At 42.7% G+C, this 24,459-nt stretch overlaps 1 protein-coding gene across 2 annotated transcripts; it reads left to right on the top strand.

The window, feature by feature from the left end:
* Positions 1–2,797: 2,797 nt before the first annotated feature.
* Positions 2,798–17,147, top strand: LOC126037242 (neuropeptide-like protein C4orf48 homolog). 2 transcript variants are annotated; one of them, XM_049797512.1, is made up of 4 exons: positions 2,798–2,830; positions 4,286–4,428; positions 6,241–6,329; positions 12,231–17,147. In XM_049797512.1, exons 2-4 carry the CDS (start codon positions 4,305–4,307, stop codon positions 12,300–12,302), a joined length of 285 nt encoding a protein of 94 aa, XP_049653469.1. In that variant the 5' UTR covers positions 2,798–2,830; positions 4,286–4,304; the 3' UTR covers positions 12,303–17,147. The 2 variants fall into 2 exon arrangements, with proteins under 2 accessions (XP_049653469.1, XP_049653479.1); XM_049797522.1 differs by lacking the exon at positions 2,798–2,830 and adding an exon at positions 3,011–3,094.
* Positions 17,148–24,459: the final 7,312 nt, after the last annotated feature.

The raw sequence follows: 24,459 nt of genomic DNA, 5'->3' as shown, positions 1-24,459 counted from the left end.
TCGCAGCTCAGGATTACAGCAGGATGACAAGGGGGGGGACTCAGCGAGAAGTGTGAGGCAGTGAGATATTGGTATAACGAGCACATTTGCATACCATCAGCAGTCACAGCCAGCTTCCTCTCCAGCTTCTGCCAGGCAGCAGTGCTTTGTAGGATTCGTGGCAGAGGTAAATCTTAAAAGAGGATTTGATGGAAGACAAGATGGTACCTTGTGGGGAGATTTTTACCATGATTTAGAGGGCAGGCTGTGAGAAAGCATAAAAGTGTCTGCAGGAGATGTGACAGAATCTGTTATCTTTAGTGAGGAAAGAAAGTTTTCTGCTGTGACAGAGTATTAGATTTAAGAGCCAAGGAGAGACCAAGCAGTGAAGAGGCTTAGAGGTAAAGGCTTGAGCTTTTCTCCCAATCCCACAGAAATATTTATAGTATCAAAACATGTGCTATCAAGATGAAAAATTGAAATCTCAGAAACAGTGCTTTGATGTTTTTTAGCTGGTGGGGATCTTGAAAAAAAATCCATTGTGTTCGACTCCATTATAAAAATAAACTATAAATTCTTTGTGCTTATCTCATGAATGATCCCACCAGGCAGCTGGGGAGTCAGGACATTCCAGCTTTCACCCAAATGTCACTATTCACGCTCAGCCCGAGGTGCTGCATGACCACCACTGCAACTTCAGGCACACCAGTGAAATCGCCGCTGAGGGCTGTTGTACACGTGCTGTGTAGTCCCAGTTCTGTTCTCTACTTCCAGTTTTGGGGTGCCCTAGGGCTAGCATCTATACCACCCACACTTCATACATAAGGGAAATAAGAGAAAGATTTTATTGAGGTTGTAATATTCTGGTGGGGATGCACCCCAATACCCTTAAGATAAGAGCTGCTCCCACTCTGCAATTCCATGAACTGAGTATGAAGTGTATTTTTACTCGGTTAAGCTTAGGTTTAAAAAGGAAATAATTTTGAAGCAGAAAGCCAGGAATTATCAATTTGAAAACTGTCAAAATAATTTTTTTCAAAACATTTTTCAAATAAAAAATATCCTAAAATGGGGTGTCTACCTCCTCTGTGGAAAGTATCCTCCTTGGTGAACCGATATTTTCCAGCTGAGAAAATATTAGCTCCAGTGAAGAGAAAAGCCGGTGCTTAACAAAGTACAGAGTGAGGAGAAGTGAATAAAGAGAAAATGTGGCTAAAACGCTAAAAAGGAAGTTGTTTCTTGCAGGACAAGTAGATTCAGGGCAAGGCTAAACAAGGGAGGTCACAGTAGCTGGTATGAGGTGGTTAGAGCAAGGAATTTGCCAGCTGAGAATGGCAGAAACAGATTCTTAAAATTGTATTTTGTGGAGTCAGAAACCCATTGTAGAGGTCTAGAAGAATGAATCAGTGATAACACCCAAGCTACCAGCGCTGGCTGCTTGGTGTCCCTGCTTTGACAGAAAAAGGACAGGGTTCGGGAGAACAGGGTAAGATTTACTGGGAATGATCAAGAGCACAGGTTAAGAAAACGCATATATTAGATATATGTGTGTGTGCGTGTGCATATACATATGTGAATATCTATGTTATTTATCATGAAGAGAGGCCAAGGTATGAGATTAGATGGCTGAGAATGATCATGAATAAAGTTCTGCATTTGTAATTTGTGTATAGGCAGATACTTAATCAGATGAAATCCTGTATGTTTATCTCTGCAAGAAATGCTAAATCTTTTGTGCCCAAAAGAACAGTCTCTAAAAATTATTTTTCCCTTCTTTCTGTTTTTGTGATGCATAAGGATGGCAGTACTATAATTAATCCCCTCTTGACTCTGCTCGCGGATGCTGTAACTTCATATAGCATCATAGTTACACACTGAACAACCTTGAAATCTTAGCATCTTACTTAAAAAGATGAACTAATGTGAGCAAACCATTCCCCTAGGGCTGTACAGTAGACACAGGTTGTAGAGCATGTTGAAAAGAAAAATGTTAGCCAGCAATTTAGTCATAATTCTGAGAAGGAGTTTCTGCTCATGCAAAAAATAAATGGTTGTGTGCCTGACCTTCCTGGACACTGAGTGCCCCAACTTTCACCATGAAAGCATTTAAGGTTGAGTCCCTATTGAACCAGCTAAGGCAAACACAGAGCACCGTCCCTGTAAAGTTCTGTACATGCTTCTCAGCCCTGTGCCTGCCCTCAGCTATGCTCACTCTCTCTGGAACAAGAACTGCTAGTGTCTAATTTGTGATGGGAAATGTGTTTTGCGGGGGAAATGCGACCCCTGAACTTAGCTTTGCTTTGACAAAAGCACTTTTATCATCTGTGCTCCATTATTGTATTGCATTCAGCACAAGTGCCATCAGTGTTGTTCTGGAGTGTAGCTTGTGGGACGTCGAAAGGGGAACAGAGGTACAGGCTGGGAAAGGGCGTGAAGTTTACTCTCAGTTCGGACTGAAGTTCCCACTCGGAGTTTAAGTGCCTGCGCTCCTGCAGGTGTTCCTGGCAGCCCTGAGACTGGGATCACAGAAACGCGTAGGAAAGCAGGCACGAGTGGTTATGAACCCTGTAACTCAGAACCGTTCAAATGCCAGACTGGGGGCTGAACCATTCCTGGCCTTCACCAAAGTCTCACCTGTGATGCGTCCTGCGGTTCCTGAGTGTGATCCCATGTTTTTTCCTGGTTTCTCATAAAGCAGGTGTGATTTGTCATGGTTGTTTTCAGGCGCTAGGGAAGCAAGTTGCTTGAATCGGACACCACATCCACCTGAGCAGACTTCAGGAAAACCATTCAGCAGACTTCAAGAGAGATGAATCAAATGGCCTGGCTTTAAAAACCTTGCACAGAGCAGGTAAGTCACTGCTGGAACTCGCATGTCAAAGCAGAAACATCCTTCCCCAGACCCAGGAGACACAGCCTGTTCCTCTTTAAATCTGTGCTGTGTGCTGCAGTGCTCTGCATTGTTGCCATGGCAGAAATCTCCCCATAGTAATAACCTCTTTCAGAGAAGGTTAAAAAGAGACAGTGCACATGCTCAGAAATGCTGCACTTGTTCTGTTAGCAGTTTGCAGCGGCCATTTCAAAGAGACCATCACAAAGACAAGAGAGAGATCAGGTACTGATATTTTTTTCCTTTGTTAGAGGGGGTGACTTTTCTCTTTCACAGAAGTCCGTGCACAGATCTGTCTCCGTTCCCAGTTGCACTGCAGAGAGAGACCACCCTTGAAGCCTGTCATGATTATTTCTCGCAGATAGCAAATTCCCACGGAATAACTAAGAGGCAGTAGTTAGATGTGATCTAAGGTGATTGCTGCACTCTGGGAGCAGTTGTTTTGCAGCGAGGCTCACATACGAAGCTGAGCTGACGCTGGGGTGGGTGATGTGTAAGGTACCCTGAAAAAGTTTAACAGCGTATCTGCTTTATTTTGTTGAACCTTTGTAGCACTTGTAGTCAACTATGAGGATAGCCTCTGCTCTTGCTGACCAGGAGGCCCCTGCGCTAGGCACTTTCAAAGGAGGCTGGTATTATCCTAATTTACTGTTCCTTGCAGACATTCTGCTGCATCCTGTTGCAAAGCCTGGTGTCTTTGATTGTACTTGCTCTGATTGCAGATCACCATTAATTAAAAGAGAAAACCCAAGCCTCCTGTTATGATTTTAATCCCTTTATTGTAAGGATTGTAGAAATAAGAAAAAGGATCACATCAGGTCACTTCTAAATAGTGGGAGGGATAGGAAGTCCAGTTCTGAGGTTATAGGAATTACATGACAAGATCTTTTTTTGGTGTGGGCCCAAATATATCTGTGACTCTACATGTATGTGTGTATGTCTTGCTTCTGAACCATCCCCTACTCTAATGTTTAGGTTGAGGTGCACAGGAAGGGGATGTGTATAACACTGCTCCTTTCCTGGATGAATTGCTGGTTTGCACGTGCTGCAAGTGTTCATGCAGAATTTGCAGCTTCAGATTAGCTGTGTCTGAAACGGTGGATTGCATATATCAAAGAGCAAGCTTGTTCTGTTCTGTGTTTGTGGAAGATAGGGAAAAACATTTCCTGCCTCCCTCTCTTGCCCTTCCAAATGTAAAATACAAGCTGTTTTGAGGAGTGCTGTACTCTTGCACTCAGTACATGCAGATTTGATGTTCTTACGCAACATCTTTTGCTTAGCATGCACCAACTTAAAAATCAGGAAGGGACAGAACGTTTTCCTGCTTTAGCCATCGGGAACGTTTAAGATCTTTGTAACAAACCCCTTGTACCTGTAATGTTCCTCACTAACTTGTTTATGTCTCTTGGTAAACAGAGAAGCACCCGTTCCCAAGATGCTGGCACCCCGCCTTCTGAGAAGAGCGGTCCTTACAGTTCCTTTAGTTTTTGTGGTTGCACTGCTTCTTGCAGAGCCTGTTAGATCTGACCAAGAAGCGGGAACAGCCATACCAGCTGAAAGTACGTACCACCCATACAGATTGTACTGTAGTTTTAATGTTGCAGGGTTTCACATCACTGAAGCTTGTCCAAATAATTCAAACTATTTTGGACATATCTTGCTTATGTTGTTTTAAAACCACATCTTGATAGCATACCAGTGCTGTTTTTCTCCTGCATCCAAGGCTCTCCATTCTCTTCCCCTTGTCTGCTGCCTGTTGCTGTCTTGTTTGTACCTGAAATCCAGCACTGTTCTGCACCTTTTCTTTTGTACAGCCTTTTCATTGTGTTAGCCCTTTCTATGCCAGGAATCACCCTGTCTGCTTTTCAGAGACATTATTGAGACTTGCTTTATTCAACTGACATTGACTGTTTGTTACATCTTTTATTCTTGGTAATGTCTACTGTATTAGAGTCAGTAGTTTTTATAAAAAAAGCTCTCAATGAAGATGCCAAGAAAGCACACTTTGTCAACACGTAGTCTTGCAGCCTTCAACCACCTAATTCTCCCTTGCTGCTCTGTGTTGAGTTTATTTTACTTCATAAACATAATGGCAGATCTGTCCTTGCATGAAGTTGTTGATGTGGAAAATGCTGTCCTCTCCTTTTGTCTGGTGCAAATATAATAACACTAAGGTTGGGTGGTGGTACAACAATGAGAGAGGAAGCCTTTAATACTGCTCAATGTTTATTTTTTATCTCTTTTTTATTTTCTTCTTAGCCAGTTAAAGAATTTGGCAGACTCCTTTTCTCCAGCAGGCAGGATTCCTGTTTGCTGGTTAGCACACAGATCATGAGCTGGAAGCTCATACTCCAGCTTATCAGAGGGAGGTAGTAATCAGTCAAATATCAAGTGTTTGCAAAATAGGCTGACAGACACTGCAGGATTTTCCAACATCGCTCTAGGTTTCATCCTTTCTTCCTTACCAGACCTCAAAGAGCAAACTAAACCTGCGCTCAGAATTTCTCACTTGTGCAGTATTTCCTATGAAGTTGTCAGAGAGGCACAGGCACTGAGAAGCAAATAAGAGCATATGTAGAGCCTGATGATTCAAAGACATTTCACCATGTCTATATTTGTTCTGTCTCAGTACTGCTATCTGTTAGGGCACAGCTTTGTGTTACATGATAATCAAGGCAAAGCAAGCCTTGTGACCTTCAGTCTGGATATCTAGATATGGGAATACTAATCTTAAACACTGCAATTAGTCCAGAATGCAGCAGTTCTGCTTATCAGCAATGCCCACTAATAACAGGGCATTGTGTTTATCTGCTACTTGCTTCACTAGCTTTGGACAAAGCTGTATCATATTCAAAGTTAGAGGCTAAGTAAGTGATCTGTCTTTGTGATATTGTAGTCAATTTTATTCCATTAGCTTTCTATTTAGAGCTCAAATTTGTGAGATTAGGAGGCAAGATTTTCCAGGGAACAGGTTCATGGTTTCAGAGGTAATTTCTGAAAAGCCTGAAAAATCTGAAGATGAGGTTGGAAAAGTGCTCAGGATTGGTGGAGGAAAATGAAAGACTCACGTTATGGGTTCAATGTTTCCACACTATGAACTGTGACAAGAGAAGGACGAGGGGAACAGCAATAAGGGAGGAAAAAAATGTTAATGAAATTTGTTGAAGTAATTCTTTTGGCATTGAGAGACCGGGTGGACCATCATGATGGACCATTTACAATAACCTGGATTGTTCGAGAGTACATAACATCAGTACTCACTCTGTGGACTCTTTTCTGTAGCTCTTCCTCATACTCAAAATCACTGTTTATTCCTTCTGCTTAATACTACATGCCATATAGTCATGATTCTCTACTAAATGCTCCCCTAGGTCGTCCCTGTGTTGATTGCCATGCATTTGAGTTCATGCAGAGGGCTCTGCAGGATTTAAAGAAGACAGCGTATAATCTAGACACACGGGTAAGGAAACATTCAATTTCCTTTTTTTTTTTTTTTTAATGTGGAAGAAAATGCTGTGGATAAAAGTAAATAAGGTGGATGGATTTTGCACAAGACAGTCAGTCAACTGTACTGTCCTATCTTCTAAGGTGAGGCTGGGTAATTACATTCCACCTCTCTATGCAATAATCTGTGGAATTCTTCTGCCTTGGGGTATCAGGGACACTAGGAAGTTTAGGAAAGAGTGAACTGACAATCCTCAGCCCTCTATCCTCTTGCGGAGTTACAGCCATTAGCACTGCTATTCTCATCTTATTCCAAATACTAAGGACACACCTTTCTTTTTATGTTAGGGGGAGTAAAGGTGAGAGCATCATTTATATTTATTCCCCCAAAAGGAGAGAGCCAGCTCAAAATAAAAAAAAAACAACAAAAAGCTGCCAAAATAAAATACTCCCCTGCACATGCTTTTACCCCTGGTGAGGGGCTAAGGGAGGAAACATCGTCCTGTAGATACTTTTTACATTGCTCTGATTCCATAATGATAAAAAAATGCCACAAAGTAGAGCAGCATAGGGAACAAAACTTGTTTGGCTTGCAGTCAGTGTGGAGAATTTGCCAAGGTTGGTATCTTCCTTCTGTGAGGGAAGTTGAATCTGTCTCTTGCTACTGCAACCTGCAATCTGTGACTAGCTGTATCCCAGCTGCTGTCAGAGAGCGGTGTCTCAGGAGGGTAGCTTTTTCCCCACCTCCTGCGTACCCTTTAGCTGAAGTGCTATATCTACATTCTTGCACAGATTTTTGAACAGAAGGCACTCAAACTTTTTTGCTTTTCTGATCTGTGGTCAAGGTTGTTCGCAGTTCAAAGCCTGCGAACTGGCATCTTTGAAGAATGTTTTGAAGTAACGCTGAGCAGGGTCCATGATGTTTAGGTGAAAATGCAGGTGCAGGAATGAAGGTGCCTTGAATTGTGACATACTACAAAAAACAAACATTCCAGCAGAACCAGATTGCTATGTAGCACATTTACAATTAAACAAAATCTGTTCAATAATTACAGGTCAAATGTATTTTGGGCTTCTTCATGAAGAAATCTCGTTAATGAATACATCTCCTGAGCACTGTATACAGCCCAAACAAAATGGTCAGATTGTGCTGTAGAGTGGTTCTAGCACACCTTTTTCTTCTTTTACAGACCTTTGAACTTTTTGCCAGAATTTCTAAATCTTTATTCAAAAATATCTCAACTACTAAAATCTTCTTGGGTTGTCTGGCTATGGCAGTGACCTTTATGACTCCTACAGCTTGCAGACCAAGAGAGGAGCTTTATAAAATGCAGATATCCAAAGCAGGAGTAGCACTAAGAGCCTCAAAGATAGCAACTGTATTTGAATACTTTTTCAAAAATAAGAATAACAGACAACCAAGGAGAGGAAATGAGCATACAAAAAAGGTTTGGTTGTGTCACAAATGAGATTTTGTTTCACAGCTTTGGTTTAGCAGCAATTTAGGATTTATTAATATTTTTTAGATAGATCACAAGATTAGGTTGTATAATTTTAACAGTACTTAATCATCAGCCAATTTAACAGAGTGATTCGATGGAATTTGTTACAATCAAATTTGTGACTGACTTAGTTAAAGATTCAAAAATGGCAAGGATCACCAAAAAACTTACAGCAGGGTTGCACACACAGATGGCGGTTAAATCAAATCACACATACACACAGACAGATAAAATGGTTCTGAACCACACATACAGACAAAATAGTTCCGAACAAAATCACAGAGACAGGCAAATAGTTCCGAACCAAACTGCAAATGCACACATGCACAGATACAACAGTTCTGAACCAAATTTTACGCCCCCCCCCCCCCGACACACACAGAGGTTAACCTATGATTAAAATTCGCCTTTCATGAGTTTCATGAATTACTCACTTTCATGTGCCAGCATTCATCAACGGACAGTCAGTAAACCTCATGAAATCAGGCCTTTATGTCCTCGTGAAATCATTGCTGGACAATCTTTTAATCCTCACGAAATCTACCCTGAGAGGCATCCCAGCTCAGGGGGAGATACCGGGTCACACAGCCTGCTGTGGTCCTGGAGAGCCCAAAAGACCTATCCTTGGATCGCTATTTATAGGGTCTCGAGATGATTGTCTTTGGTCATTATTTTACATTCTGGCCACAATTCATGTCCAGTCATTGTGATACACAATTCAGGCAGCGGATGGTCCAGGTGTGGCCAGGGGGTGCCTGGTGCCCATAAGCCTCTGCACTTGTAATTAAGATAACAGCACAATGGGAGGTTTTCCCAAAGTATGCATAGCTTATCCTGAGATCTCAGAGTGGTCCCGGGGAGCTGCACCGCCACAGGTTGAGAGGAATGTCCTGTTATTGACTTTCAGAGTTGTAGATTTGACAGCAAGCCTGAAAATAGGGCTCCATCATATACTCTTACCAAAACAAACCTATCACTTCCTTATCACTATAAAATCTAAATAATTGAATCCATATTGAGATCCTTCAGTGCCTCTGGACTAGGACAGGCCTATTTCAGTCATTAAGCTAGGAATTCTGCCTACATCTTCAAAAGACATGGAAATATTTAATAGTTGGGGACTTCTTGGAACTGCCTTCTATGGTGTTTCAATTCCTAGTTTTATTATTCAGCTGTGGCCCAATTTGATGGAAACTGGGAATTTTAAGACGATTGCTTTCAGCTACATATATATTTTACATTTGACTATTTTAGTCTGTTTTGCTGCTTAGCGGGGCAAATGTTTCTGTCTCCAAAAATACAATTCCCTTTGTTAATATTCCCACTGGAGACACTCATTTCCTTGAAAAACTCTCTTTTGTTTGCAGGCAAGATTTTTAGAAGATGACTAAGCAGCTCCTAACTGTGTTGGAGGGGGAGGGATTCCCAAAAGCTTAGAGAGGAAATTCCCATTTAATTCCTCCTGCAAATCTCACCCTGCAGTTCTGTACAGGGGAAACCATATCGTTTTTATTGCACAACTCAAAGAGTTTTCACACTTAATTTGGCGCTGTTTTGATCTGCATGGTGTCTCACAGAGCGAACTGACTCTAGCATAGGTCACATAACCTTTTATGGGGGCCATAGGCTGTATTTCCTTCCTTTTACAAGGCTAGACATGTTAGTAACCTACACTGATGTGATGATCACTTACTGATTGACAAGCTGGCTGCATTTTACTCACACTGTAAGAGAAGGGTCACAGACTATTTCCAAGAGGCTGGCTACTACCCATGCATGTACCAGATCTGTTTGCCCCCCTGCACACTGTTTTCCACCCTTTCATTGCTGCTGGCCCCTTGGAGCAGGCTGCAGGGTGGATTAGTTTTTTTAACAGCAGTAACCAATTCCGGGCAATCTTTTCTGGGGATATCTGTGATTCACCACTCAGCCAAAGTGCAGTATGTGGCAGGTGCAGCTCTGATCATGAACTAGGGAGAGAGTTCTTGTACTGCTGGGAAGGAGCTGCTACCATCAAAACCATTCAGCCAGTTTACAGCCAGCTCCCTACTGCATCTAAAAGCTGCTCAAGACAGAGGCCAGCAGGGAGCAGGCCATAAAACAAATCCTGTAAAACAAATCCAGTCCATGGGCTAAACAGTTCACTCTAAGTCTGCACTACAGACACTTATTTTCAAAATTCCAGCTCATTTTTCAGAGTTAACCAGTGGACATTGCATTACAACTTTAAAGAGCTCAGGAACCGCATTTTTAGTTGGAACTTACCAGCTTTTTTTGTAGGTTCAGAATCTGGACCCTGCCTTGCTTCGGTTTTTTGGTTTCTTGGTTTTCTGGTTTGTTTTTTTTTTTTAACATGCTTTAACCCACCAGGGGATAATAACAAATCTCTGTGCAAATGGTTTTGTGATCAAGCTCACAAAATAGTTAGCAAAGCTGTATTTAGTGCCATTCATTTTGTTCTTTATTCCTTTCTAAGCTGTCAATGGTTATTTGGAATGTTCAAAGCACATTAAATTAGATGTGCCCATGAAAGTAAAAACAAAGGCTTGAAAATGTTATTAAAGATATATAAGATGGTAAGCAGCCCTGGGGCTTAGCTGCAAAGCTATTGCCATGCTGTCAACCTCCCTTATTCAAACCATTGCAAATTATGTCAAGGAGATGGTTAGGTGGTGGTGATTGAGTGTCTTTTAGGTTATTAGCAAAGTCTGATCAGATCTTTCCAGTTTTGCAGGGTAGCTGAAACAATCAAAAGTGATACCTGATTTAATATAGAACCACGGGGCTGGGTCTAGTGATTTATCATCTGGGAAAAAAACCTGACCAATAATAGATAGCTTTTCGTGTACTAAGAAGGCAGGCAGTAAGCAGGATGCTTCAGCCCAGCTCTGCTCTAAGTGCCTTTAGCTGATGTGGGTCAATGGATAACACCGCTTTTAAAACACAGCCTTTAATCACATGGCAATTCCATCTCATATGAAAATCACAAGACAGGCAGATTAAGGGTGGATTTCACTGGCATGTAGAGCCGGTGGTCTTCATAATGCCCTTTTTTTGTGTAGCTGGTTACACCAATGGGGATTAATGTGGTGAGTGGACTTCCCACAGGTTGTGTGTCCCACGACAGTGAGGAGAAAGTCCTCTTTTGGATCAGACTGATTCTCAGATACAGCTTCAGCTCATAGTAGGCAAACTGAGATGAAGATATGATGTTGATGTCAAACAGCTCTGTGCTCCATCATGCATCTACTGAAGCCACAAGTGCTGCAAACAGCTGGGAAAACAAAAGTGTGTGTGCTAGAGAGGAAGGATTCCCAAATTTCCCTTATGCAGCCCTGCTGTCCCTTCCCTGGTCCTCAGCCTCTTCTCACACAGGTAGGCTGAGAGGGTGCAGGCCTTTCTGATCATGCCCGGCTCCAGTTCTGAGAAGTTCCCAATTCGCCCTCGTTGCCCCAGAAAATCCCTGTGGGCAGCAATGATCTCCTGATATCGATGAACCCCAGTTCAACTGGGGGACCTCTGCTTTCACCAGTTTGGGACCCCTTTCCTTAAAGAAGCCAGCAATCTCATCACATGTTTGAACTGTGATGGCCGTATGCCAGCTCAGCACCTCTTGTCTATTTTAGGCTCCAATAGCATATTAACAATAACAACAGTGAAGCAGGAGAAGTTAAAACAGAAGTAAATTTCTTCACTGAGAAGGGTGGTTGGTCACGGGAAGAGGCTCCCCAGGGAAGCAGTCACAGCACCAAGCCTGTCAGAGTTCAAGGAGCATCTGGATGATGCTTTTAGTCATATAGTTCAGTTTTAGGTAGTCCTGCAAGGAGCAGGGAATTGGACTTGATGATCTTTATAGGTCCCTTCCAACTTGAGATATTCTGTGATTCTATGATTAAATTATGCCTTACTTTCTCTGTATAACTTTCAACAGTGAGTCCATGCTGTAACTCTCTAAATTTAATTTATTTTTTTTTTACTCTGTTTTTAAGTAAAAAGAAAATTTCTGACACATTTGGGGGGGGGGGGGTGTTTAAGCCTCTCATGAACTTGAGACCTTATGCTCTAGTTTGTGCAGTTGAAGTAAGATTGTAAGACAGACAAATAACTTTAAACAAAAATAACAGGACCCAGACGCATACTGACTGTACTAATGTGAAAAACATGAATGTCTATTGGACTGAATTTCTCCATGTCACAGGAAGTATTGCCATGTTGGTATGCCAGTTAATCATGCAGTAGCTAAATTATTTTGCAGAGCAGTAAGCAATAGCTCTGATTTTCCCCTCAAGCCTCATTTCACACAACCAATTCTAAATCTTAGACAAAAGTAAAATGGACTTTTCTTTTGGAGCTAATTAGTTTTACAGTGCTGACACTTGTTTTTTTGATGTTGCTTTTGTTCCCCACTCTTACAGACAGAAACTCTGCTTCTTCAGGTGGAAAAGAGAAATCTGTGCGACTGTGTAACTGCAAATCTGCTGAACTGAATCCTGGAGGCCAGCTAGGAGTATCACCTGTTCAGCGGTTTTTAAAATGCAGCTGTATAAAATACAGCTTTATGAAGTTCATGTTGCAAGCATGTATGCCCCAATGTACTGAGGAACCTGGGGGGCTGTGTCTTATGTATTTGTCTGTTCTGTTTTTTTTTAAAAGAGTACCTTCTTTTCACATCCATTGGGTTGCCAGTAAGGGCTCAATTCAGTAAATCTGTTACTTGGTACTAGAGTGGGGGAAAAATTTACCTGCTTTGATTTTTAAATCAGAGTTGGCCAAGTGTAAACCACAAGATAAATATGGCCAGCAGTGCTCTAGAGACACTTGCAGCTGTTTTTTGTCTCTAATATGAACATATCTCTGTGGCAACGTACCCAATTATATTGAGACAGGGAATTGTGGTCTCTCCAGGCTTTGCCTGTCTATTAAAAATGACGGAAGTCTTTTCTATTTGTTGTCTGCACTGTGACCACATTCAGGCATGTTGTAGTTCAGTCAGCTGCAATGAGGTATGTGTCATAAGGAGTTATATGTGTTCTGTATTGGACCAAAACAGTTTATAACTTAGTGCTGAGTTTTCTGGTATCCTGCGTAAGAGTATTGTCTTCCTTAATTAAAACCTTTAGTTTCTTCCCCTCCTTCCCTGGACACTCCATTCTTAACTCACTGTATCTCTAAATAGCTTTATCTTAGCAGGTCAAATGGATAGAGTAGAAAAATGAGAATAAGGGTATGACTAGGCAGCCTTGCCGGATCCAGCTGTACCAAGTGCTACCACCAGCAACTGCCCAACATCACATTGAAGCAAAGCTCTGTGCAGTGCCAAGAAGTTTCTTGATGAGAGTGCTCCTTATTTTACTTCAGGTGAAACACAGTGGCTAGGTCACACATATTTGGTCCATTCTGTGATGGACTGAACCCTGAACGTTTTGGTCTTTCCTTGTAGTTGCCTTTGAAAGTTGCTCTTTTTGTTTTAGGCATGAAGAAAGGGTTGTGTACCTGAAAAATAAGATGATTTTTATCCTCAACTCTGCTGCTTTATTCTAAGATACTGTGTTCACTCACAAGTCTGAATTAGGCTGAGCAGTTTGAGTAGATGCTCTGTTTGTTTGCTGTGATTTAGAGCCATCTCAAACCACTCCAACAGTGGGACTGTGGAGTGCTAACCCGGCTTGGGGAGTGGATGGGAGCTGGATATCTGAAGGCCAAAATCTCCTCAGCTGAATTTGGAAGAAAGTGCCTGCCTGCGGCCTTACTTCTCTAACTAAACTGGTGGTACTTTGCTGGAAGTGGATGAGAGAGGACACACAATTACTGCTCTGCCAGTGCAGCTGCAGGTATGGTAACAAACAGCTGAGGGAGTAGCGGAATATGATAGGCAGCCTCAGTGGCTTGCCAAACCTGTCCAGGGCTTGGAAAACCAATTCCTGCACACTGAGAAATGCAACATACACTTCTGTGTGGGACCAGGACACATGCCAGCACAGAAGCTCAGTGTGAACTGGAGAGGGGATTCTGATGCTGGCACTGCTCATATCTGGCTGCTTGGCAAAATAAGAGTGACTGCAAGCCTCACCTGCAGCTCCACTCCCAGAGAGTGGGAAGGGGCAGCAGTCTTTACTCATGCATGGCAGAGCATTTTCTGGACTTCTCGAAGCAAAGCCTCCTTTGGAGGGCTTCAGCTGATCCTGGCTGTAGTAGAATGGCTTCTCAGAGCTTCTTGGCTTTTGCTGCACTTGGGTCGTCCCATCTTGTTCTAGCTTGGCTTTATTCCTCTGCTTTGCTCTGGACCTGCCTTGGCTTTCCTCTCCAGTGCAACCTCCATTCCCCCTTCCACTCTGGCATTGCCCTCTCTCTAGGCCCAGGGATTTCTCGGTGAACCCCTGGCCCCCCCATCCTGATGGGTCTCTATGTAGTCACTGCAAGCGTGGGCGGTGGGGCTGATACTCCTCAAGTCAGCAGTCCCTTTAGATCCAACTGGCAGCACTGCAGGAGCAATGAGTGGCAATTCAGTTTACCATGGAGTGAGTGAACATGGTGCTGAGCAACACTGGTATCTCATTCCCTGTCCAGGGGAGACATTGTGGAGAAGGGCTTCTTTTTACCTGGGAAGCCAACATTCCCATTGCAGAACTTGGAGGAGGTCCCAGAACAGTTCAGGTGGTGAAAACTGCTCCCAAAGATGAGTTAATCTGTGGACTGTCCACCAGGATGCTGTAATCTCATCAGTTTGTTGTAGGTGTGGACAGGAACCCGGCCATAGTCAGCTGCTGTTTTAGCCAGGTGTTGAGTAATAAGATGTTCTGGCACAACTGGAAACACATGTAGTTCTTAATGAATTTTTCCCTTGGTGTCTGCACAGACGCTGGCTTGAACAAAAGAAAATCTGAGCATGTGGAAGTATTTTCCTTCAGTGATTTTGCTACACCTCTACCATCTGATTCGCATCGCCAGAACTGGGGTAGTGAAACACAGGATGTAACAGCTGTTGCCCCACGAGAAAGCAGCCAGGAGGGGGATAGATGGGGAAAGGGGAATAACTTTCTCATTCTCTTCCTCAGAATCTGAAAAATTAAAGATTCCTTTCAGTCTGCAGAAGATCCATTAGAATCAGGAATTTCCTAGCGGAAATTGCTGTATCGTCCTTTAAAGCCCACCTTACCTATTTTCCTTTAGTTGAATGACTGTTCTTGTATTACCTCTTGTTCAAAACCACCAAAATAGCAGGAGAGCAGAAGACGGCTAATATGCTACCAGTTCTAAAAAAGGATTGGCAGGGAGGTCTCGGAATTGCACCAAGCAACCAGAATATCTGTTCTGGGCAAGTGAACAGAAACTTTTTTTTTTTGAAGGATTTGAATATGTAAACTCAGGTTTACTATGACACAGTGACAAGAGTCAAGACCATTTTTATAAAGCAAAAGAATATAGCAGAACCAGATAAAGTGCTGACAAAAGCAGCTAGGATAATCCGAATTAACGTACAGACTAGGGGTCTTTGGTCTAGACAAGAGATGACTGAAGGACATGATAGAAGTTTATAAAACTATGAGTGACCAGAAAATGAGCGTTTGCTGTCCCTTCCCAAACAAGAAGTGGGGTGCACTGAACAAAACCAGCTGGAGGCAGGATCAGAGCGAATAAGAAGATGATGCTCTTGACCTACTGTGTGTTTCAGTTGTGGAAGTCCTCATCGCAGGATGTTGCTGATGCCAAAAATTTACATGGGTTTAAAAAACAGCTGTTCAGACTCATGCCTGAAAATCCTATTGCAAACTGTTAAATATAAAGACACCCTGAACCACAAGTTGTTGCAAGTTAACACTGTTGTAGGAAGACATTGTAGTTGACATGTTTTTATATTTTCCCCTATACATTTCTTATTGGTCAGTGCCAATGACGAGATACTGGCCTCAGAAGGACCTTTGGTGTCATCTGGTGCAGTTGTTCTTATGTGTAGAAATGAGCCTCTTCCCAAATTCATAAAGCAAACCTCCTTGTACTCCAGAGAGCCACTCCTTTTTATCCCTTAGAAACACACACTTTTAGAAAGTCTTGAAGTTCTTGGTTTCCCCATAGCCCAGGACAGGGCACCATTAAGCAGGCCAGTGGTCCTGCTTCTGTGGCCCAGTACATTGCAGAGACCACACCAAAGGGAGGAGTAAAGGCTCCTTTTTGAAGGGAAAGAAATGGTACTGCAAAACATTTGCCTACTGCCAGGAAGGAGCTATATAACAGATATTAGGGTCGCCTACATAGTGTACAAGCCCAATCCTGTCTAGCTTTCACTCCTTGCCCTGTGGCCTTCCCTCTGCTCCTGTCTTGGCTTTTTGCTCAAGCCACTGTCCTAGTTACCCTTTCGTGCTGACCATTGGATATGCAGATCACCTCTCCTGTGCCATAAAGAAATCTTGCAGCAATGCACACGTGAGTAACAAACACTTGAGCACGTGAAAAATGTCTTAAAGTGATTGTATGTTGCTATGGTCATGCTGCTGAGCTGGGAAATCTCTTCCAGACTTACATGGTCCTATGTCTTTGATGGCTCTGGCACCGTTTTGCCTCTTGTCCCTCTTCATCTACACATACAGTATTTTCTCTGCCCTCTGAAAGCCTGACACTTTTAACATGAAAAATGGGAAGTGTTAGTACAAACAGTCTTTCTCTTCCCATCGTACTGAAAACTGCCACTGTGCCTCCTACAAGAAGTGCATTTTTTCTCCTCAAAATCCAAAGGTCCCTGTTAAATCCAAACTGTTGTTTCATGTGTATTTAATAGGGCCATCAGAACGTGCACACATCCTTCTCACTATACACCTTGTCCTGTTTTATTCCCTGTACTACATTATGTGGTTGTCTCTTGCTTTGTGACTGCACTGAAAGCTGTCTGGGGCAAAGAAGTTGTCAATGGCACTGGTAGGTGGTCATCACACCTTCAGGTTTTGTGAACTTATTAAATAAAAATAACAATGTAAAATATCCTGACCTGTTGCTCTAATTTCAAGCATAGTATTTGTTTTTATGCATTGTTTTGCGGTTTAATCTCCATGTAGATACTCCTTAACCTTCTAACTCTGGCTTGCTGTTCTGTCTGAAACTTTGTAGAGATGGGGAGTGGCAGAGGTGGTATTTGCAAGGCCTCTAAGCTCCCAAATTTTAAAAAGTGGCTTAAAACATAAGAAAAAGAGTTCCAGGCATGGATGCCGTGAGAAAGGAAATGCAAATATCTACATCTATTCTATTTCTTACATTGGTCTGCCTACGCTTTTCTTTCCTGATAGTCAAGGCTGTCATCATTTGATTTCTGCTCTGAAACACGCACCTGCTGAAAACCTGCTAACATATCAGCTTGTCTTCATTAGCTGCGAGCGCCTTTTGCAGTTTAAATCAGATTAAGTAATACTGCACTTTTCTGGTCATTTAAGTGACAAAACTATAGCTTGTTCTCTTTGTCAATAGAGTCTGAAAATAGAACAGGACTGGCAACTCTCTCATTATTCTTTACATAGCTTCCCTCTTCTTTGAGAGTCCAAATCAGCTGGAAAGACTGCTGACTGATGATGCAAGTTAGACCATTCCATAGGGCAAGCAGGATGCAGGTTTCAAGGGAGGCCAGTGTTCAAGTTCTTGTTTTGGGGTTGGGGGATCTGAATATTCTGTGTGTTTGCATTAACAGCTGCACTTAACACTTAATGTTCATGCTCAGGCAAACAGAATGGCAGCCTCAGCCCTGAGCTACATATAATTGTTAGATGTTTTCTAAGCATAGATGCTATTTTCTTTTTTTTTTTTTTTTTTTTAAAGATTAGAACTTTATTTTTACCCTATTCCTTTATTTTATTCCTGAACTTCATAAAATATTTGTCTATGCAAAAGCCAGTAGGTACCACTGACAGAGAAATGAAGGAATCGCATCACTGGGACTTTTTTGCTCTGTGAAGTGTCAGTTGTTGTATTACAGCAGTTAGGGTCTTGTGTTAATTGTTAGAGAAAGTAGGGATAAAACACAGCTTCTGTTTAGTTTAAGTGCAAAGAACATTTATTGCATGGCATTTTGATGTGCATAAAGATATTTATCTAAGGGGCTTTTCTACAAAATAGAAAGTGTAGGAGCTTTTCTGTATAACAGAATTATGTCTAGTCCAAATTAATGGAAAGATCTGCTAACATAAAGTACATTTTAATGTCAAATCTGGACTAACTTTTGAGCAAACCAGTGTTCATTTAGGCAAACAATACTGACAAAATCTGTCGTTTTGTGTGGCTTCTGCACTGATCCTCATGAAACTTAGCATTTTCCTTTGCATAAATCCCAACAGACCTTTAAGTTCCCGGTGAGGGAACTTTGGTGAGGTTGTATCTATTCAGCTCTCAACCACAACCTAAAGAGATGACCATGGTTTCATTCTGAAACCTTTCAGTTTAATATAGGGGCTGGGGAGAGACACAGACTTTGGGACCAAAATCAAAGTTACCGGCATTTGTGAATGCTTATAGTCAAGGCTTTCACTGGAGGCCATCTTTAGTGCTCTAAGTTGGCTTTCAAAGCTCTGGGCATTGTGGGTTATTTCTCTTCCCCAGTTAAAGAGCAGAACTTCATCCATGCAGTAAGTTTGATACACATGATTTCTTGCCTAAGCAGCTCTTGCATTCATCCTGGACTATATATACACTGTAATAAAGCATCCAGCTTGTGAAAAGTATCTGGTTTCAGCCAACAGCACTGAATATAACTAATGCACAATTCAGTCTTGCATTGAAGTGGAAACTGAACAGTGTTTAAATGCATTTTGACAGCTGGTATATTGCACATTTAAAGTATGGTTTGTTTTACATAACAATGTAAAATTAAACTGTATTTTACCTGTGTAAGGTTGAACCATGTCCTAGAAGTCAATAGCTTTTCTAAAATAAAACGAGATCTCCCTGCCTCCACTTTCTGTATGCACATACAGGCTGTGCAGAGAAGAACTGCCTGTGCCTTTTGTTACTCTGGTTTTGGTAGCCACAGAATAACGTGCCCAGATCCCAGCAATTAAAAAAAAACAACCAACAGGTTCTTCCTGAGCATCAACAGCTCTCAGAACACATGAATTCAGAAGAGATTTGTCATGGTTTAAGCCCAGCTAGCCACAAAGCACCACAAGGCTGCTCACTCACTCCTCGCCCCTCCCCGGTGGGAAGAGGAGGAGAAAATATAATGAAAAGCTGGTGGGTTGAGACAAGGACAGGGAGGGATCACTTACCAGTTATGGTCACGGGCACAAAAAAGACTCAACTTGGGGAAAAAACAAAATCAATTTAATTTACTACCAATCAAATAAAAACAAGGACAATGGGAAGTAAAATGAAATCTTAAAACACCTTCCTCTCACCCCTCCCTCCTTCCTGGCTAAACCCCACTCCTGATTTTCTCTACCTCCTCCCCCAGCAGCGCAGGGGGACAGGGAATGTGGGTTGGGGTCAGTTCATCACACGTTGTCTCTGCCACTTCATCCTCCTCAGGGGCAGGACTCCTCACCCTTCCCCTGCTCCAGCGTGGGGTCCCTCCCATGGGAGACAGTTCTCCACGTACTTCTCCAACGTGGGTCCTTCCCACGGGCTGCAGTTCTTCACGAACTGCTCCAGCGCGGGTCCCTTCCCCGGGCTGCAGTCCTTCAGGCACAGACTGCTCCAGCGTGGGCTTTCCCACAGGATCACAAGTCCTGCCAGCAAACCCGCTCCATCGTGGGCTCCCCTCTCCACAGATCTGCAGGTCCTGCCAGGAGCCTGCTCCAGCACGGGCTTCCCACAGGGTCACAGCCTCCTTCGGGCATCCCTCTGCTCTGGCATGGGGTCCTCCTTTCTGGGCTGCAGGTGGAGATCTGCTCCCCCGCTCCCCTCCGTGGGCTGGGGGGGACAGCCTGCCATCTCACCACGGGCTGCGGGGGCATCTCCTCCTCCCCCGCTCCTTCTCCCCTCCTTCTTCACTGACTTTGCTGTCCGCATAGGGGTTTCTCTCACATCCCGCTCCTGACTCCGCTGCAGGTTTCCCCTTCTTAAATACATTATCCCAGAGGTGCTACCACCGTTGCTGATGGGCTTGGCCTTGGCCAGCGGCGGGTCTGACTTGGAGCCGGGGAAGCTTCTAGCAGCTTCTCACAGGAGCCACCCCTGCAGCCTCTCCCCCACTACCAAAACCCACCACACAACCCCAAAACAGAACTTTTACACAGTATACTCTTGCAAGTAAAAAATTACATGCTTCTGTCCTCCTAGACAGGGATAAGACTGGCAGCAGCACTGTCAGTGGAATTCAGGTTGAGAGTACCCAAACAGCACACAACCCTCGCCTATCCTGTAAATTTTCCCCATGTCCAGCACAGTAATCGGTTGCTGGATTTCCAGCAGTCCAATGCAAACCTCAGATATAAACTAGGGAAACTGGTATTTTGCTAGTGGTTCTTACTTTTTCTTGGAACCAAAAGCCATTTCACAATAGCTTGACAGCAGCCCCTCCTGTGTAGCAGAAAGTATTCTAGGCTTTAGAAGGTGTTTAAAGATGCTTGCCACACTTGGCTTCAGTTGATTTTTGGAGAACTGATCAAGCCTGGGTGCTTTCCCACATCTTACACTGTGGTGAAAGAGGCCTCTTGGAGTTGACTAGTTCCTGTATTAAAGGATCTTGGTGCTAAGTTTCTATCATACTCCCTATTTGCAGCCACATCCCTGTTTTGCAGTGTTGTGTGGACTTTGTTGGGACAGCTGCAGTGTCTCGAAGCCTCATAGTCTGACCAAGGTTCAGCTTGTGGTTGGATTCTTGAAGGGTTTTCCAGGAAGCTCCAAGATGGGGAACTTGTCAAGCAATGATGCCAAGAACAAAATTGTCATTTCATGAGGGAGATTTTTTTCCTCAACAAACCTCTGGCTTAGTGTTTAAAGAAGATACTGAGCCATTGAGCAAAGGTGAATCATTATCTCATGGCATGAGGGACAAGATAAGTATAGGGTGCTTTAATTTTCAGTCCTTCTCAGGGCCTGAGATGGCTGCCAGAAAAAAAGACAATACAATTTTTTCTGTTTATAGGCTGAAACATCTACAGTGCACCAGCCCCTCACCTCTCAATTCATCTGCAAGACTGTGAAATAATTATTTAAAGGAGGATTAAGAAGCTGTGGGCCCTGGTAGCTGCCCTGCACCCAGCCAAATATCTAAAATCCCTTCATCAGTGACTGTCCTGATTTTGGCAGAGCATGGGATTCTTAATCCCAGGATCGTGAGCTCAATCCCCACATTGGGCCCACTGGGTGGTGGGGCAGTGAGTGAGCGGCTGCGTGGTGCTTAGTTGCTGTCTGGGGTTAAACCACGACAGTGACCCATCCCAAAATGGGAATGTTCTCTAGACATCATACTTGCTTAGACCAGAAAAACATTGCCTTTGCCCTGATAACTGAGGAAGGAGAAATAGTCTGACTTTCAGATGCTGCAGAAGGGCAATGCATTTCTCCCAGTGGTGACTGTGTTTCTGCCAGAATTACAACACAGAGAGCTGGGAAGTCACTGCCTGGGAAGCAAAATGATTTTTGTAATCATAGAATCACAAAAACCAGGAAGGGAAATGTAACCATAGTAAATCACCCCGTCCATCCCTTGTCTTTATGCAGGGCCAACTATCCCAATGCCATTCCCAAATGCATCCCAGCGCCATCCCTGTTATTAAGAATTTTTCCAGGGGCTTTGGTGGTGCATCCTTGATGCGATTTAAACCTCTGTTTTTTCTGCTGCTGTTGGCGTCTCTGCTAGTTCCTAATATTGCAGTGACCAAACCAGACACAGTACTACAGCTCAGACCTTCTGCTGAAGGCAGTCTAAGCTCTTGTACTGTTTTTTGCATCCCAGTATAATTACATTTTTTTTGGCATTGACAGAATATTGTAGACTGATTTCAGCTTGACTCCCTAGCTCCACTGTAGAAGTGCCACTTAACTTGCTGTTCCTTATTCTAAATATAAGCCATTGATTATTCCTGATGAAGTGTAGCACCTTGTTCTCATTCTTATAAAATTTTATTCTGTTTTTAGACCCTTTTTTCAGCTTGTCTGTATGATTTACAATTCCAGTCCTCTCCCCCAGCATTGCTTATAACATCCAGGCTGGTGTTACATCTTAAGTAGCCACTTTGCTTATTCATTATCCAGCTGACTAATGAAATGCTGAATAACCCCTGAACTAAGTGAGTCTCTGCAGACCCAATGTGATATCTTTCCATGGTGACAGTGACCCATTGCTAACTCTCAGCAGTGACCCAGACAGTTTTGCTGGCCTTAGACCAGTTTCCTTATTTTTCTTCTGACAACGCTGTGTGACACAGCATCAAAAATCTTCCTGAATTTGATTAAATTTGGCTTTTCCTACCTGCAAGACCTGTTACCATGTCACAGAAGGAAACTACACTAGTTTGACTTGATTCTTGACAAATACTTCTTATTTGCAATTCGAGTTCTTGTTTTCCAAATGCTTACAAACTGTCGGTGGGTTTATTACTTCTAAAACATTCTCAGGGATTGATGGTAAACTGGTTTGTGTGTCATTTTCCAGTTTCTTTTCCTGCTTTTAAAGATAGTCACTGCATTTACCCTTTTCCGTGGCTGGTATAACTCACATCTTCCCTGAGCTCTCAGCAATAATTGCTGATGGTGGTTGCTTTAATTTCTTCTTTAAATGTCCTGAGGTAGGTCTAGTGATAGCCGTGATTAAAAAGAGAGTTCTAGGCAGACTGAAACGCTGAAAAGTGACCTGGCACAAACCTACAAGCATACATAAGCAAAGCAAATTTCTGCTCAATGTTCTTACCTAAAACATGTTCACTGGTATTAGTCATGTTAGCCTCCTGCTCACTAGTTCACCTTATTTTGGTTGGCAGATAAAATAGATGCTAAGCCCCGTATCCCTTTCTAGGCATCAACCTGATTAACTTCCCCCTTCTGCTGAATAGAGAACAAACTCCTCATTTGGTTTTTGTGTTCCTTACTTTCCATGTGTTTAAAGAATGCTTTCTTGCTATTATTCATGTTTCTCACTATTTCCATCTGGTTTTGCTTCTTGGCCTTTCTGGGGTTGTTCCTGTATTCTCTTGCCACTCTATTATTCAAGTAATAGTAACCAGACACAGATTCTTCTGTCTCTGTGCTTTCTTCTTCTGTTTGAGTTCAACAAAAGGCTTATGGCCATGTTAACAGGCAATGATTTAGCACTTCATATTAGACTGGGATTAACCACTGTATTTGTCATGTGTACCCATGACTACAATAATGGAGTTCTAAAATTAGAACCTTTGCCAGCACCTTCCTTTTATGCACACATATTTAACTCGGGCCTTTAACGTCAGTGATTTTAACTAGGTATATTCATTTTCTTCCTCCACTGCAAAGATGTAACTTTCAATACCTGTAACACTTAGGCATCAAGAAGAGATTTTCTGAGGGAGCTACCAGATGTCTATCCTCACTAATCATCTTCCCAATAAACGTCTGGATGTTTCTGATTATTTTGGAGGAAAGTCTTCTTTTGTTAGCAAATGGTAATTAGGTATGGATTCTCTGCAGAAAAAGATAACGAAGTATAAATATTTCCAACAGCCCTCTGGGATTCACTACAACATTCTTCAGAAGGCAAATGGGCTCCTATGAATCTCTTGGAATCCCTTAGTCATAGCGGTAGGCAATAATGAATGTAATAGGAAAGCAAGTCGTGCAAGTGCTTTCATGCCTCTCTCTTCCTCAGCTTTGCTGGAGGTATAGAACAACACAGATTTCTGGAACTTTTCCATGCGGACTGGCTTCTGTTCCCTGTGAACTGAGGACTGCATCTTGGACCACATCATTCTGTTAGCAAGAGGAGTTGGGAACTTTCTTCATGCTTCTTAAAGACCATGGCTGGCACAAAAACCGGCCTGAGTCTGCAAGTGCAATGTCTGATTGTTTTATGGTGGCACCAAGCAATGAAAAAAAAGGACATTATTTTAAGCTTAGTAGTGTGCTGTAACAGGAATAACACCTTCCACTCCATTAGACAGTGGAGAGTGCTTTACTGCAGATCCCCTCCGCTGCCACAAGTGGGAGCAAGTTCAGTGGTGTTGTAGTGGCAGTAGTCCAATACAGCAAAAACTCCTTCTGTGGCGCTATCACAGTGTTAAGTCTGGATAGTGGGTGGTTGAGCAGTCAGAAACCAAGACAAAGACAGTCCATCCTCTCACAGAGAAGCTTTATTGGATGCACATAAACTATGCAAAGCTTTGCTGTGATATATAGACCCTAATAACAAGATATCACAAACCCATGTGCAGGCATCCATGGAGTCTTGGCATCCTGGGAATGACATATTTCAGGACCTTCAGCTTCTCTGTATTCCAAGTTTTCCCAAGTTCTCTGCTTTGATCCCCTTTTATAATTTCCACAGTTGTTTAAGATGGCTAACACCTCTGCTTACTTCTGTGGTTGCCCTTCCTCCCTGAGATGTCAAATTCCTTTCCTTACCTCACTGTGAGTTGTACTGCTTGTTCTACTTACCTACTGAAAAGACCAATTATGAAAAAGATTACAAAATAGTTACAATTTTAGAAAAGACTCTATTTAGATACTTTGAAAAAATATTAGAACAAACAGTGCTTT

Source organism: Accipiter gentilis, chromosome 3 (assembly GCF_929443795.1).
Source record: "Accipiter gentilis chromosome 3, bAccGen1.1, whole genome shotgun sequence".
Lineage (NCBI taxonomy): Eukaryota > Metazoa > Chordata > Aves > Accipitriformes > Accipitridae > Astur > Astur gentilis.
This window is presented reverse-complemented; position numbering and strand designations above follow the sequence as displayed.